This window comes from Falco naumanni, chromosome 15 (assembly GCF_017639655.2).
Source record: "Falco naumanni isolate bFalNau1 chromosome 15, bFalNau1.pat, whole genome shotgun sequence".
Taxonomy (NCBI): Eukaryota; Metazoa; Chordata; class Aves; order Falconiformes; family Falconidae; genus Falco; species Falco naumanni.
The window spans coordinates 2,595,604-2,611,625 of NC_054068.1; the positions used below are offsets into that span (position 1 = coordinate 2,595,604).

Here is a 16,022-nt window from a genome sequence, read left to right on the forward strand (position 1 = left end):
AGCTTTCAGCATGTTAATAAACAAATGCTTCATCTCTGTGATGTCAGTATTTTGGGTTGATGTTTCAAAAGAAGCTGATAAAACAACGCAGCAAAAATGGTAGTGGTGGAATGCACAGAGCTTTCAGAGGCTTGTGTGTTGTTTGGGCTTTGAGGTTTTTTTTCGATTTTATTGTTTATAGCTGGTCACCCAGACTATTAGTTTCTGACCAGACTATATTCTTGCCCTCATTCGTTTGAGCACTGTTGTATGTAATGAAGAGACTGAGTAGTCCCCTTCTGTTTTTACAGTACAAACTGCAATTGTGTTAGTGAGGTGGGGTTAGAGGATAGACTGAAGATGGAGACATTGCTTGTTAGCTCATCAGCGATTTTTAACTTACTAACTTTAGATAAATTTTGCTTTTAATTTAACCTTCTTTTAATTTATGCAGCTGTACCCCACTATCTATTGAGGATGCATTCCTGAAAAGCTTAATGGTTTGCAGTTTGATGGATAACAAATTCTTGCAGGAGGTTAAGAAATACCCAGTAGCTAAATACACAGGGACGGTTTTTAGAAGCAAGCATGGGATCATCAGGACTGTCAAATATTATTAGGAGGGTGCTGGCCTTTCAGAGCACACGACAACTCTGAAAGATCTTACTCGCTTCATATGTAAGGCTGAACATTTGGGTAAATGTGTAAGTGTGAGCATTCTTGCTGCCTCTTTCTGGATGGCTGCCTTTTCATCATCATCATCTTCCTCAAATTAATTGAAGGGTGATGACAGCTAGCAGAGGATGGCATTAATCAGTCAGTGACAGGACTCCAAAATGGCAGAGAAATGACAGATCACAAGATATTGCTGTATAAATGGCCAGGTTTTCAAGTGCCTATTTCTCTCCTTCCACCTTTCTCTTTACTCTTTCTTTTTCTGATTTTTCTTTCTGCCAGCTTCTGTCTAGTAGTAATAGAAATCCAGAGAAGAAAGCTTATGAATAAACAAATAAACAAAGCAAGAAAACTGAAACAGAAGATGAAAAAAGCAAAATGAAACATGCACCCAGGATAGACAAAAATGCCCAACTTCTGAGATGAGGCAAACCAAGACTTGGGCAAAAGATGAAGGTAGTGCTGCTATGGGGTGTTTGCTTACGAGCAGAGGAGGAGGCTGAAGAAGGAGGGTGTGGGGAAGGTATGTACAGATTGTGGTCCTGTCTATGTGCTGAAAGCCATCTGCTGCAAGGAAACGAGACTGAAACAGGACCAGGGCTATAATAAAAAGCTGATGTGATTATTTCCCTGGTTGTTGTTAGAGCTCCTTTAAACTTCTGTTTTGTTTTGAAATTATCAAGAGTGGTAAACTGAGAGGAAATGAAATGGACAGAATGCTTGTAAAGGGACTCTAAGTTCCTGTTTGCTTCCTGTCACTTTCTGGCATCCACTATAGGAACCGTTTTCTGCATATATGTTCCTGTGCCTAACTTTACTCATGAGGCAAACATTCAAGTGAATGTGATTGTTAACATTGCATTTATGTTAAGAGGTCAGCAGCAGTGGATGAAATAAATATCAATTTACATAGCTTGTTTTAGTTTATTCTTTTATCATAAGCAGGCCTATCTAGTTAGAATTTCAAAACTGCTGGCTGGCTGACTGCTGGCTTTGAGAAAAAAAAAATGAGACAAGAAAAGCTCTTAATGCCCCTCATTGTTTTCTCCTTAGCATTAAAATGATTAACTTTTACGAAGTAGTGTTGGGATTATGTACTTTATCCAGTGGTTTGCTATAAAATTGAACCATGATGTACATACAGTTCAGTAAAAATCAACATATGAGTCTCTACAGCTACATATTTGTTGTTAGCCCTTTGGAAGTAATTATGGTCTCTCATTTACCAGATGCGGTGATTTAATAACTAGCAGGAAGACTTTGCAGGATGTTCCTGGTTTATTTAGGAGGAAATACGTAAAACCCAACAGTACACAGAAAAGTAGACGTAGACTTTTTCATTCATGTCTTTGCAAAATAATGAGAGGCCTTCGGAAATCAGGAGAGCAGGCTGAATGTTTGCCTTGACTCACTAAAAAGTGCATTGAAGTTTCCAGAAACTCACAATCTTGACCATAGGCAGACTGTATGTTTAGATACTTTATGAAGTATAGCTTGAACAGTTTACAGTAGGCACGATGTGAACATATTTCTGACTGGGTAGGAAATCGTTTAACATTGGTTATGCAATCTGAAAGCTGCACTGAGGCACAATAGTATGTTTGGATTTCTGTAAGTTGGGGAAAAAAAGCAGAGTTGAACATCTGACAAAATGTACCGATTTTTCTGCCAAAATTGGATTCTTGAAGTCTTGTAACGGGAAATTTCAACATTTTTCATAGATATTGAGACTTTGCCGGGATGTCATTTAAATAGATGTATTCATTGCTTTGTCTTCATACATGTTGCTTATGGTACGGCAGTTCTTGTGCTTGCTCAAAAAGAAGAGTGGAGAACATAACGTGTAATCACCATGATTCTGGCAAGCTTGATGTGAATTAGAAAAACAAATTGCTTGAGGGGAGATGGGTAAGGAGACTGTTTAGCTAATCTTTTGTCTGACATAGTTGATCCAGACTGCAGGGAAAAACAGCGATGTGTTTGCTCGAAGAATTTTGTCATAGCAAAGTGAAGTCTAAAAGTAGTGAAGCAATAAAGGGACTGTTTCAGTTAAGATAGTTGTTCTACCTGATTTTTTTTCCTGGGGAAATTTACTTCAAGGAGCACCTTGCTGTGTTACTTGTCTGGGCAATTGTAAATCATGTTTATTAATATGTGTGTCTTGCTTTGTTTTTTAGCAATCGTTGGAGGTCCCTTGGAAAACCAGTACAGGCTAAAGCAGTTCCACTTCCATTGGGGAGCTATAAACGAGTGGGGTTCAGAGCACACAGTTGACAGTAAATTTTACCCAGCAGAGGTATGAGATCGAATGCCGAACAATGCGAATAACCTGTGGGGACTGGAGGCTAGGTCTCAGGCTGTCTGTGACTATACCACGTGCCAGAAAACTCCCGATTTGAAGAACTGCATCTTAGTATTAAGGATCAGACCCAGTGGGTGCTGCAGCTCATCTACCGTTTTATTACTAAGCTCATGTTCACTGTGTTTTCTGGAGAAGAACACAGTCTTAAAACTGAACGTTGGCCCCATTCCTGAAAGTTTTTTCTTTTCCCTGGAGAAGTGTTTTCTTCTCCCTGAATGTCCTCAGGGGTAGCTGCCGGACAAGCCGTTGGCAGGCAGCAAAGTATCATTGCTATTCCAGTTCTGTCTGGATGGAGTGGCACAACTCTGCTTGTCCTCCCTCCTTTGAAAGGGGAGAAGGATGAGGCAGAAAGCAGGCTGAGGGCACAGTCAGGTCTTAATGAACTCCCAGGTCCCAGCTAATCTGATGCAGATCAGGTGGACAGCAATATTGAGGTAAATGCACAAGCTCAGATCTCAATTAAAAAAATTAAGTGCTTTACCTTTGAGTTGCAGTAAGCTAAAAATTCCAAGATGTATGGTCTGTTTTCTTGGGAGTACAGTGCGTGCGCTGCATCTCAGCTGCTGTCTCTAGTGGACCTCCAAATTTCCCAATCCTTGCTGCTTTAAAAATCACTTTGTTGTTACTAAATGCAGAGAAAACAAAGTGCATACTAACTACTCTTTTTAAAAATACACTTAAAGAGAAAATAGAAAATTTAATGCTCACACCCATACCTGTAACTCAAGAAGCCTGGTCCTGCTTACCTTGTATATAGTAACTGTCTTCTGTATGTGAGCCCAGAGCCTTGGCTAATGTTGGAAAGTTTATTCTAGTTACCGACAAATTTTTTTGTGTTTCTTTAGAATAACATACAGCAGAGTTCTATGGTAATTATAGTGGTTATCATGATCACTATATTTTCTGTTTTCAACTCTTCAGCAGTTATTAAAGCAGCAAAACTTGTGATTAAGTGACTGCTAAGGCAGAAAGAGGGTCAATAAAAAGCTTGGAGCCAATGGGGAAAAATATAGAGTAAGTTGCTTAGAGAGGAAAGTGTAACAGGTATAAACACAGTGGTATGCCAAAGGTGGAGAATTTGAAAAATGATTATTGCTTATTTTTGAGAAGGTGTTTATCTACTGTTAATGTGTTCATAATGGTGCCTGTCAGCTTGGCAAGATATTACTAACAGCAGGACTAAGTTTTGGGACTGGTGCTGTCTATCTATTTCATACAAAAAAACCCTTAATGGAATGCTTGTATTGGACTGTAAGCACTGCAGAGGAAGCTTATGTTACGTGCAGGAGAATGTTATTTAGCAGAATAGCATACTCTGTTCTTCCTGCTAAGAGGTGGAAGAGTCCTTCTGTTTCAGGTATATGAAACTTTTTTTGTGCCTTTAACTAGCATTCCTGTAATCAATCAGTCAAAATCCCTTTTGTGTGTGAAATGCAGTTTGAGTCTTTTTGTTTTGTTTTGCTTAAAAAAAAAAACTGGGGGGGGGGGGGTATGTACCATTATTTTCCAGTAACATTTTGGTCCTCCTTTTTGTGTTGGGTGATTTCTGAGGTAGCTTGCTGCAGTGTCTCAGATTGCCAAGGACTGAATATAGCAAAGATCAAACCTCAAGTTTCCTGAGATTATCATTGTGCTCTGTGCATGCGTTGATTTCTCATTCATTTTATATTTCAGTTACATTTAGTACACTGGAATGCTGTTGCATACCCAACTTTTGAAGAAGCTGTAATGGAGGGTAACGGCTTGGCTGTTATTGGAGTGTTTTTAAAGGTAACTGCACTTTATGTAACAAGCTGTAATGATGCCTTTTTATTTTCATTTTGTTAAAACCAATTTAGGACAAAATACCTCCAGATAGTGGTTGTTTTCAAAAAATACTGGTTAAGGTAGATATGTAGAATGTCATTTTATTGATTCTCTAACTCCTACCTGTCTTTTGCAGCTAGGAACACATCATGAAGGGCTGCAGACACTGGTTGATGCCTTGCCGGCAGTTAAACACAAGGTACGTGTTTTTTAAGCAGTTATCACTCAGCATAGCTAACGCAGTCATTCAACATAAAGAATACTTTGAGAAGAGCAAAACACTAATAAGTGCTTTCTTCTTTAAATGTCAGTTGGGGGCCTGATCGAAACCTTGGGTGAATTTTTGATTATACTGGGCAGGAGAGGAAGCTATTTTTTAAAGGAGGAATTGTATACTTCAAGCTTTCCAAACCTCTTGGTTTAAGAAGTGATGCTCTGGAGATTGTATCCACTTAGAAAGGCTTGCACATGTTTACTGCTGGCCCTTGCTGAAGCCTGCCCTTCTGCTTCTATGAAAGCAGGTGCCACTAGAATGGTTATCATATGGGTTTTAACTTGAAGGAACTTCCTGTGCTGTGAAAAGTGGTAGTTTATTTCTTGTGGAATTAAAGCTTTCTGATTTTTGTCTGATCTTTGAGGAGGAGATTATTGTCTTGCTTTTTTTAAACGCTGTAAATTTTGTGCTGGTGGGACTCTTTCTTCATAGCTGATTTCTGACTTCTGCCAGGGGAGGGAGCGCTGCGTCTCTGATAGAGCTCAGGAGCAGCTCGTGCTCCTCCAGGTGCCCATTGGTTTTTGAAAGTACACACAAAAAATACACATCAAGAATATTGCTGGCTTGTAAGTGCATGCAGTTGAAGTTGCTCTGCCATTATTTGTAACAGTAAGGATTCTTTTTTATCCAAATCAAAAAATATTTATGGCAATGCTGTGAAAATTCTGTCAGATAAATGTCAGACAAGTCAGTTCAGTACCAAAAGACCTACAAAAATCTGTGAATATATATCCATTATGAGAATATAACATTTTATAGCATATGAATATGAAAGAAACAAAAGTAGAGATCTTAAAGAAAGAAAAAAAAAATATTAGTATCAAACATGAGGCTCATCAAGCTGTCAAGCTACCTGTGGGCTGCTTGGAAAGGGATATAATTTCCAAACAGTGTCGGTCACCCAGTAACTCATTAGCACTTGGTTTAAAACATTTGAAAACCTTTGTTGCCTTGCCAGCATTATCACTGACTTAAGCACTGAACCCTGAAGAGCATCACCCTGGTTAGGAGAAGGAGGGACTTCAGATAATACCCATTCTGATGTCCTTGCGCCTTCCTCTCACGTGAAGGGTGAAAACTCCAATCTAGAATCCAACTAGAGTCCAACTATTTTTGAAAAATTCTTTGCTGTAATATTTCTCATTCTCAGTGGGGAACTGGTAAAGCCTATCTAAGGAAACACAGGATCTTCCTTTCCTGCATTGCCAGTATATCCTGGAAATATCCCAGGAGTAAAATGTCTGTGTAGGAAATGATGGGCTCTGAAGCTCCTACATACTGTCTGGTATCTCACTTGTGGGAGTGTGCATTCTGGAGACATGAATACTTGGTATGATTTAAATAGAACTTTAGTTCTCTTCCCTCTCCCCACTTCCTAGAATCATGTGGTGAAATGTAAAAGCATTATTGTTTGCAGTCTCTTAAGTGTACCTGGCAGAACTACCTGAACTTACTGTACCACTTATTCTTTTTCCTGTTTGCTTCGAGCTCCCACAAAGACATAGTCAGTTACTCCTTTGCACTCCTTGTTTCTTCTGCACTGAATTCCTAATGGCTTGTGGAGACAACCACGATATTTAAATTTTGTCTACTTACTAGCTGCCTCTTGTGCCTCAAAACCAGCTTAGCAGTTTTGTGCAAGAATCATACAATCATTTAGGTTGGAAAAGACCTTTAAGATCATGGAGTCCAACCATTAACTCGGGACTGTCAAGTTCACGGCTAAACCATGTCCCAAAGCACCACATCTATGCATTTTGTAAAAGCTTCCAGGGATGGTGATTCTGCCATCCCCCTGGGCGGCCTGTTCCAGCGCCTGACCACCCTTCCAGTTAAGAAATTTTTCCTAATATCCAGTCTAAACCTCCGCTGGCACAATTTATGGCCATTTTCTTTTGTCCTGTTGCTTGTTATCTGAGAGAAGAGACTGACCCCCCCTGCCTAAAGCCGCCTTTCAGGTAGTTGTAGAGAGCGAGAAGGTCCCCCTGAGCCTCCTTTTTCTGCAAACTAAACACCCCCGGTTCCCTCAGCCGTTCCTAAGGCTTGTGCCCCAGCCCCTGCCCGGCTCCGGGCACGCTGCAGCCCCTCAGGGTCTCTCTGGCCGTGAGGGCCCAAACCTGAACCCAGCGTTCGAGGTGCGGCCTCACCAGTGCCGAGCACGGGGACAGGCACTGCCCCGGTCCCGCTGGCCACCCTGTTGCAGACACAAGCCAGATGCTGCTGGCCGCCTCGGCCAGCTGGGCACACTGGGGGCTCATGCTCGCAGCCACCAGCCCCCCAGGCCCCATCCCCCCCCGGCAGCTCCCAGCCCCTGCCCCAGCCTGTCGCGCTGCGGGGGCTGGTGCGCCCCAGGTGCGGGGCCCGGCACCGAGCGGGGTTGAACCTCACACCACCAGCCTCGACGGGCCCAGCCTGCCCAGGCCCCTCCGCAGAGCCCCCTGCCCTCGGGGACACCGGCGCTCCCCCCAGCTTGGGGTCATCTGCAGCCTGACCGGGGGGCACTCGACCCCCTCGTGCGGATCGTCGGTAAGATCCTGACCAGGGCTGGCCCAGTACAGCCCTGGGGACACCCCGTGTGCCCGGCGCCAGCGGGATGTGACTCCATTCCCCACCACGCTCCGGCCTCGGCCGCCCAGCCAGCTCCCGACCCCGCGCAGAGCCCCCGGCCCGGCCGTGAGCGGCGTTTCTGCAGGAGATGCCGTGGGAGACGGTGCCAAAGGCTTCACTGAGGCCCAGCCAGGCGCCGGCCACAGCCTCTCCCCCACCCACTCGGCAGCTCAGCTTGTTGTAGAAGGAGATCAGGTCTGTCAAGCAGGACCTGCCTTTTGCAAACCCAGGCTGGCTGGGCCTGATCCCCTGGTTGTCCCGCACTGCTGCGTGATGGCACTCGGGATGAGCTGCTCCGTAACCTTCCCCAGCACCAGGGTCAGGCTGACAGGTCGGTAGTTTCCCAGATCCTCCTTGTGGATGGGCATCACTAACCTGCAGTCTCCCGGGACCTCCCCGTTAGCCAGGACTGTTGATAAGCTTATGGGGTTTTAAATTATTATGTAGATCCTTATTAATATTCACAACACCTAATTTTGCATGTGTATATGTATCATATACAGTATTTAATCTCAGTGTGAAATTCTTTGTAAATTTTTTTCTAAAAATATTTTTTTTCCTGGGGTTTAGGACACTATTATCGAGTTTGATGTCTTTGATCCCTCTTGTTTGATACCTTCATGCCCTGATTATTGGACCTACGCAGGCTCTTTGACTACTCCCCCGCTTACGGAATCAGTCACATGGATTATTAAAAAGAAGCCGATAGAGGTTGATGAAAATCAGGTAAATCTCATGTTCAGGTTTCAAATCTCATGCTAGCATCGTACCGTACCTGTTGGACTGCCTGCTGCCAGGAGGGGAAGATGCACAGAAGTAGTTGCTTACCATTACCAGTAATTCTCTGTGAATACACAGAGATCAGTGGCTGCTTCGCACCAGGTATTTGGGAGGAATCCTGACTTAACAACAGCTAATGTTGAAAGATGCAAGATGTCTTCAGGAAGTAAATAAAGGTGCTTCTCCAGCTCTCGTGATAGTTTTATCTTGATCTGTGATAAACAGTGCCTTATGCTGGAAGCTGGCCCTTGAAAACTTCTAAAGTTACTTATTGAAAAGCTGGATAATTTTGCTCTCCTTACCAGAATACAGTCCTTTTTGTGGTAGGGAGGGAGGAGAAAATGCAGGTTTTGTGAAATTCCAAACTCTAACCTTTTGATAGCTGCATGCATTTGCAGAGGAATCTTGCGGAGCTAATCCTCTGTTCTTGCCTTGGTGGACCCTGGAGGTAGGGAAGGGGTGGTGGGTGACTGGGAGTCCTTCACGTGCCATTCCGATGGTGGGAGACAGGGTGAGTCCCCACTGGGTTTTCTCCTTTGCCTTTGTAGGCATGTTTACTCTATATTTGGCCTTATTGTCCTTGAATTCTTTTTCCTTATACCCCTTTAGGAAGGACAAACAAAGGTTTCAGCAAATGTTTGTATTGCAGAAGTTATTTCAAGTAGAGGAGTTTGTGGGCAATAGTGTGTTCTGAGACCAGCCCTAACTTGTTACTATATGCCCTCTACTGCTTTTAATTTTAGTGCTTCATGTTTCAATGTACTGTTATTCCTTGGTATGAAGTATGTGTAGGGGCAAGTAGAAAATTGTCAGAAGGAAGACTTACTGGAATTGTACTACAGTTGTGTGTTTTTTGGAAGTTTTTGTGTTGTTTTTTTTTTTGTCTGTTCAAGGAAGCGGAGTACTTTGAGGGCTGTTACAGCATAGAACAAGTCTGGGAGATTGTTGCAAAGCAAGTGAAAATGAACACCCCCCCCAAAATCTACCATATTTTTGTTATTTAAGAGGCACTGCAAGTTAACTGTGCGTTGTCTCTTGGGTTTTTTGGCTTTGATGAATAATGAAGTGTGAGTCCAATGACATGAGGCAAAATACTAATTATTATTTTTTTTTTAATACAAATTTTGCATGGAGCTAGTCCATCTAGAAAGTCATGCTCCAAACAAATGCTAATTCTGAAGAATAGGCATGTATGTGATTTTAATGGTTTAGTAAACTTTTCCTCTTTTTTTTTTTTTTTTTTTTTTTTCCCCCCCTTCCCTTGGCTCTTCACTCATTCTTTTATGGCATAGAAAGGCTTATTGTTTACTTAACATTGTAACGCCCTTGTGAGCATTAAAAGCTGATCTGCTGCATACCTTATTTTAATCCCCAGTTATAAACAACTGAAAACAACTATGTAGATTGTTGCTTGTTGAGGTTCCCCCATTTCTGGATGCTGGCATATGCATGTCTGTAGAAGATAACAGAACTCCAGGAAGGGCGTGAATTAAGAAGGCTGGCGAGGTTTATTTAAAGACGGCATATGTTCCAGTATTTGAATGGGAATCAGTTCTATCTCAGACATGCCACATTTGAGATTTAATTTGCCTGAAGATGGCAGATGATTGACAATTCATCTTCTGCATTGATACGGAGGATGGTGTAATCCTTACCAGCAGGTGACAAAGAAGTGCCAGAAGTTCCTGCTAAAATTTCACGGAATGCAAATGTAATAGTATCTTTGATTTTTTTTTTTTTTCCCAAGTATGAATGATTGTGTTTTGTCATGAACTCAAGTAATTCTCCAGTTAGTAAAGTCACAAAACTGGACGTTTCTCGTTCTCAGCTGGAAGCATTTCGGATGCTGCTCTTTACTTCAGATGGCGAAGAAGAAAAGAGAATGGTAGACAACTTCCGCCCTCTTCAGCCATTAATGAACCGAACCGTCCGTTCATCCTTCCAAATCAGGCATCTCTTAAATACTGAAGTACAGCCCAAAGACCGTGCTGAGCAGATCAGGCCATAGATGGCCCATGAAACATCAGTCCGGACATTTCATCCAGACATATCCGTATACCTGGGCTGGTGTTATTTTTTAATTATTTTTCCTTTTCCTGCAGTGTGTGTATGCCGTACAGTTTCATAGCCAGCCAGTTTCAGTTCTGCTAAGTGCCATTTGACTTCTATTAGAGAAGCTGTGGGGTCGTTTAGTTCTGCTTTTTCAAAGAAGTAAATAATATTAACCCTTAACAAACTGACTTGCTTTAAAGCAAGGATCAGTAAGGAATTATTTTGACAGTTAAAGGAAAAATAAGGGCAGGAGGTCTCTTTCCCGATCTCTTTTCTGAACTGTTCTGTCTCTCTTCAAATGCTGTTTCAGTAACTTGCATGAATTAATAATCCAAACTAAAAACATGTAAGCAAGCAGAAAGTGTGAAGAAGTTAATAGCATTAGTACTGATCAGGTCCTTTTGTGGAATTGTTTCAGAGGTTTGAGAACTAACTTCTCTAGTCTGATATACAGAGACAGTTTATCTTCTTCCTTATTTCTTGGTGTTTAGGATGACAAGAGGAGAAGGAAAAACGAATTACAGAATCTAACCTTTTTCCATTGTATTGACTGTATGATCTCTGTTTGATATGGATGTCATGGAATGTCCATTCTATCTACACCACAAGTCAGCAGACTTTTTCTAAAACCTTATAACAGATGTAGAAGTTTTTAGCTTTGGCAGCTTTTACATTTCTGCGTTAATAATGTACCAGGAGAAGAAAGCAGAACAGAATTTACCAGTATTTCGAGACTGGCAAGAGCAGCAAATTAAGCAAAAACGTCCAACTGATCCCAGGAAACTGATCACATCAAAGGAAAGCAAAATTAGATATGCCCCAGCTGACCTTCCCAACGGGATTTGGGGGAAAAAAAAAACCAAACCCCAAACAATTTCTGAAACCTAATCCAGTGCTAAGAGAGTATGGACAAAATGCAGCATTCAGATACTTGGAAGGTTATTTTTTTTTCCTTCAATAATTCATCTAGCAACAGTGCACTCTCTTCAAAGTCTTGCCTTAAGATGTACTTCCTTTATAAAGAGAGTTATCTAGCTTCAAGATAACTGGGGACCAGATTATATTTATAGCACCTTATGGTACCAAAGTTCAGTGGTGGCTGAAATTTATTTGTGGACCAGACAAAATTGTTGTGTAAGCTGCCAGCTGTGGAGCCTTATCCTAGAGTTACGATCCAATTGCCACAAGTATTATCTACCTCTAAGCATACTACTACTAGCCATAATTTTCTCTCAAGCACCTTTCTCACTGGCTTTTTTGTGCTTTACTGTTTTTAACAATGTGCCTGTACATGAAAATCACGTATGGTCAGATTTTCTGATGAGGAGCAGGTCTATCTGTAGACTCATGACATGATCTTGATTGATTGTATTTGAGGAGTCGTCCTGTAGAACAGATGTTGCTTGGTCTGCTCCTGCCAGTAAGCGAAGTCACTAAGCTGGTGTGACTCAGCACAAGTGAAGCCAGGACACTAGCTCGTCGATGCTAAATTCAGAACTTTAGAATTGATACTTCTGGTTTTTTAAGTCTAAGTGTTGAGTTTAAAAGCACTTTAACACTTTTTAGTGTGACCTTGATGATTTTAAGTTTTTTTTATGTTCTTATTTAACCAATTAAGTGCCCAGGTCCTGCCTTTTCTTCCTTAATAGCTCTACCTCAGGCTGTTGTTAATGTTGCAACAGTTGTGCCTTTCTGTCTTGGCAATCTGAAACGTGCCCACTTCACCTCAGAGTGACTCTACACGGTAGATGTAAGAAAATCTCTTTTCTATTCCAATGTAGTATACTTACTTTTACTGTGTAGTACATTCAACATGGCAGTATGTATCTTCGGTTTCATTACCTCTCCCAAGCCCTTACTGCTCAGTTGACCCATCTTGCTTGACCTCTGTAGAGCTATGCCATCTATACCAACTTGGTTGAACGATAGCATCCCAGTTGAATCTATACAGTCTTTGGCATCATCTTAGAATCACAGAGTCGTTTAGGTTGGAGAAGACCTTTAAGATCATTCAGTCCAACCGTTAACCCAGGACTGCCAAGTCCACCACTAAACCATGTCCCTAAGGGCCACATTTACATGTCTTTTAATTATCTCCGGGGATGGTGACTCCACCGCTTCCCTGGGCAGCCCATTCCAGTGCTTGTTAACCCTTTTGATGAAGAAGTTTGTCCTAACATCCAATCTAAACCTCCCCTGGTGCAACTTGAGGCAGACAGGCTTTTTACTATGTTCCTAGTCCGCAGAATCACATCAGTCATGGTTTCGCCAGAGGATGCTAGGTTCCAAAACAATTTTGGAAGGGATATCTACAATTCTGGCAATAGGAAAAGAATTCTTTTGTTTTCTGCCTGAATGTATGTGCTGTAGTCATTGTTAAGGTTGAGGGTTTTGTTCAGTGCTGTTACTGCAAATGCTTTTCTGAGGAGGACCCCGTAGAAACATGGCAGTGGTTCAGAACTTGTCTTTCTTTGAGATTTTTTGCTGCTTATTATTAGCAGTTAAGAAAAACTGTAATATAAAGACATCTTAATGTTGCCTTCACATTTAAAAATACAGGTGACTCAGCAGCACTAAGCTAGATATAGGTAGCCTGCATCAGTATCCCTATCGTATATAAATAGGTTGTTTTAAAAAGCTTCATACGATTGCTCAAAGTTTTTTAGTTGCCTTGGTAATTTTCACCAAATTTTTATGTACATCTGATCTACTGAGCCTGTTTCACTAGTTAATAGAGCTTCCCTAGCATATGCAAATACAAAAAAAAAAGTATTTTGCTCCCAGGGAACTACCATAGCGTAAACGTTTAATCTTCAGATGCTTCATAACGCTCTAGTATGCTCACACCCAACTGAGATCTCAGTGGTTAGGTTTGCTGCACTGAACCAGATTTTCTTCCTGGGTGTGTAAATCTCTGTAAGATGCTCACCACCATGCATCCATCAGAGAGGAAGTTGACTACTCTATTTTCAGTGATCTTTCTAAAATTCTCATAGAAATTTACTTTGTTAAAGTATTGTCGTGGAAGTTTTGTTAGAGAATAGGTAGATTAGCCAGTCATACAATCAATAAGCTATGCTCCATATATATTTACATAAAATCACATCTAAGTGTACTGACATAAACCTAATTATTTTAATTTCAGCACTGATAGTTTCAAATATCAGGAAATGGGGTCGACGTAGAAAAACTTAACTCTGTGCTACAAATATAAGCTTTACAGGGATTTTCTGTTACAGTTATTTTGCTGGTTTTTGAGTCTTGCATTTACACATTAGTGTTTTAGCATCTCTGGGTAAGGTCAACAGTATCTCAGTTGCAGGGTGGATTGTCATTGAAATTAGCAGTCTGAAAATTAACAGAAAGATTGTTTGTTTGTTTGTTTGTTGGGTTTTTTTAACTTTTAGTTTACAATGACCGTACTGGCCTTGCAAAAGCTAACTGTGAGAAAAATAATTCTGCGTTCCCGCACAAGTGTGTAAAACAGGAGATGGGATATAATTCTTTTGCCTTCTTCTTTCAGTTGCATGAGAGGAAAACCAATTTGATTTGATTGTTGGACTAGAGCGAAGACCTGTAATGATTTTGCACAGCTAAGTTGAACTCTAAAGTGCCTGCATAGGAATCTTTGGGCTCTTTGTTTTTATGGTACAGTCCAAAAGGGTCAAAGGACACATTTGTGTTTGTCCTTGCATAGTAGTCACTTCTGTTACTTAACAGGGTACTGGGAGGCGTTCCTGTGGCGGTAAGCACTAGGAATTAAAGACTGTAACAGAAATAATTTTGAGGACAGCTTACTGAAAAGGGAGTAGGGTTTTGGGCATAGGTCTGCATCCCTGTCGGTCTGACTTCCAGTTGCCTTTCAATGTTTCTGTTCAGTGTTGGTCTTACCAGAAGTCTCGTTCTCGGTGACTTCGTAGTTGAATGACTTAATTTGCCGTTTGGATGGTTGCTCTGTGTTCCTACATTCCCGAGCATCCGCACTGGTGCACTTCAGGTGTGCACCACCACGTGTACCTGGCCGCTCTTTTGTTCTCTTCTGTCAAGAATGGTTTGCATTGGTATTTTTACTGCAGTTCTGACAGGAGTGTATCTTTTGGCTTTGAAAGCTTTAGAAATGGAGACTGCTTTGATCTCCCAAAAATCTACTGGGTTTTAGAGTACTGGAATCCTGCACAGGTTGCTTTTGAGGAAGGGTCCCTTCTTCTGCTCAACTGAATAGTCAATAGCATTTGCTTTAAAAATTGCATGCCTTTAATTTGGAATGTCTTAACTTGTATTTCTTGGCACATCTTTGTTTTTTCCTTTGTGCCTCTTGTATTCCTGGCAGTTATTACATTGTGTATTTTAATGTATGTTATCTGCATAATCATAATTTACGGAAGTAATTGTCTTTGCGGACAACATATGTAACCGGGAATGCCGTTTGTTCTCCTAAGATACAGGCCTTTACCGTCAGTTTTTACCTGATGTAAAGAAACTTCTAGCTGCTGGATTTTAAACTGTTACTTTAGTGTACAAACTATGTAATAAAGAAACACAGAGAAACCTGTGCCTGTATCTCATTGTGTTATTAAGCTCTCCAAGTTAAGAATTAGATTTTCTGTCAAGAAAATAATACAATTCCTCCTTGACAATGAACCAGTTCATTAGGAGTGGAGTCTAATCAAATGTGAGACATTCTGTGATACTTAAAAGCTATGAAAGACTCTGCTGAACTGTATTATAATTGGAATGAAAGAACAATGACCTCTCTGTTGCTGCTGTACTGATGGAAGGATGTCTAATTATTTGTTACGTTCAGCTAGATGCTGCGTGCTGTCTAAAATGGGATTACAAATTTTGAGGATCTTTTCTAAACTACTTCATTTGACACTGATCATTAAACTTGATGTGGCAACTAAGCTCCTTTTCCTGTGCTATAATTGGTCTTGATGAAACGGAGCGTTGATGTGAAACTCCCAAGAGTTTTGCATTTAGTGGATGTGGCTACAGGAATCTTATCAAATGACCTGAAAAAAACTTTTGAGTAAAATAAATTACTTTTATCAATAATACAAGTTGGCTAATCAGGTGAAATTAAGTGTTAGTTTCTCTGATGTTAGTTTCTCATGACTGCTTAGCCATGCTTAGAGTCTAGTTATTGTATAGATATGTTTAGCTGAATTCATTCAAATGACTTTCCGCTTCCTTTGATGGGAAAGGTAGGTTATATTCCTAGTTAAGAAATCCCCCCCTAAAATAACTGTAGGCAGTACTTTTCGGTAAGGCCTCCCAAACGCTGCGATTTGTTACCCTTTGTGGTAGGCAAGCCATTCTGAGGTGAAGAAAGGGTGACGGGGCTTAAAAGTGAGGCCAGCCCCACCGTTATTACTATTTAAGGGTTCTAGAAGCTACCACCACTTCCAACAAAAGAGCTTCTGAGCTCTTCTATTAGTATAGCTGAGGTGTTTGCTCAAAAAATGGCTTATTTGATTCCAGCAGGCT

At 41.1% G+C, this 16,022-nt stretch overlaps 1 protein-coding gene across 2 annotated transcripts in view; it reads left to right on the top strand.

Annotated features, from left to right (window-relative positions):
• The window catches only part of CA5A (carbonic anhydrase 5A), a 27,070-nt gene extending 11,983 nt beyond the window's left edge, over positions 1–15,087 (top strand). For both annotated transcript variants that reach the window (XM_040615292.1, XM_040615293.1), the window contains exons 3-7: positions 2,832–2,950; positions 4,691–4,786; positions 4,959–5,021; positions 8,274–8,429; positions 10,312–15,087. In XM_040615292.1, the coding sequence (XP_040471226.1) occupies positions 2,832–2,950; positions 4,691–4,786; positions 4,959–5,021; positions 8,274–8,429; positions 10,312–10,491 (614 nt within the window). In that variant the 3' untranslated portion in view covers positions 10,492–15,087. The remainder of the gene's footprint in view (positions 1–2,831; positions 2,951–4,690; positions 4,787–4,958; positions 5,022–8,273; positions 8,430–10,311) is intronic.
• The last annotated feature ends 935 nt before the right edge of the window (positions 15,088–16,022 follow it).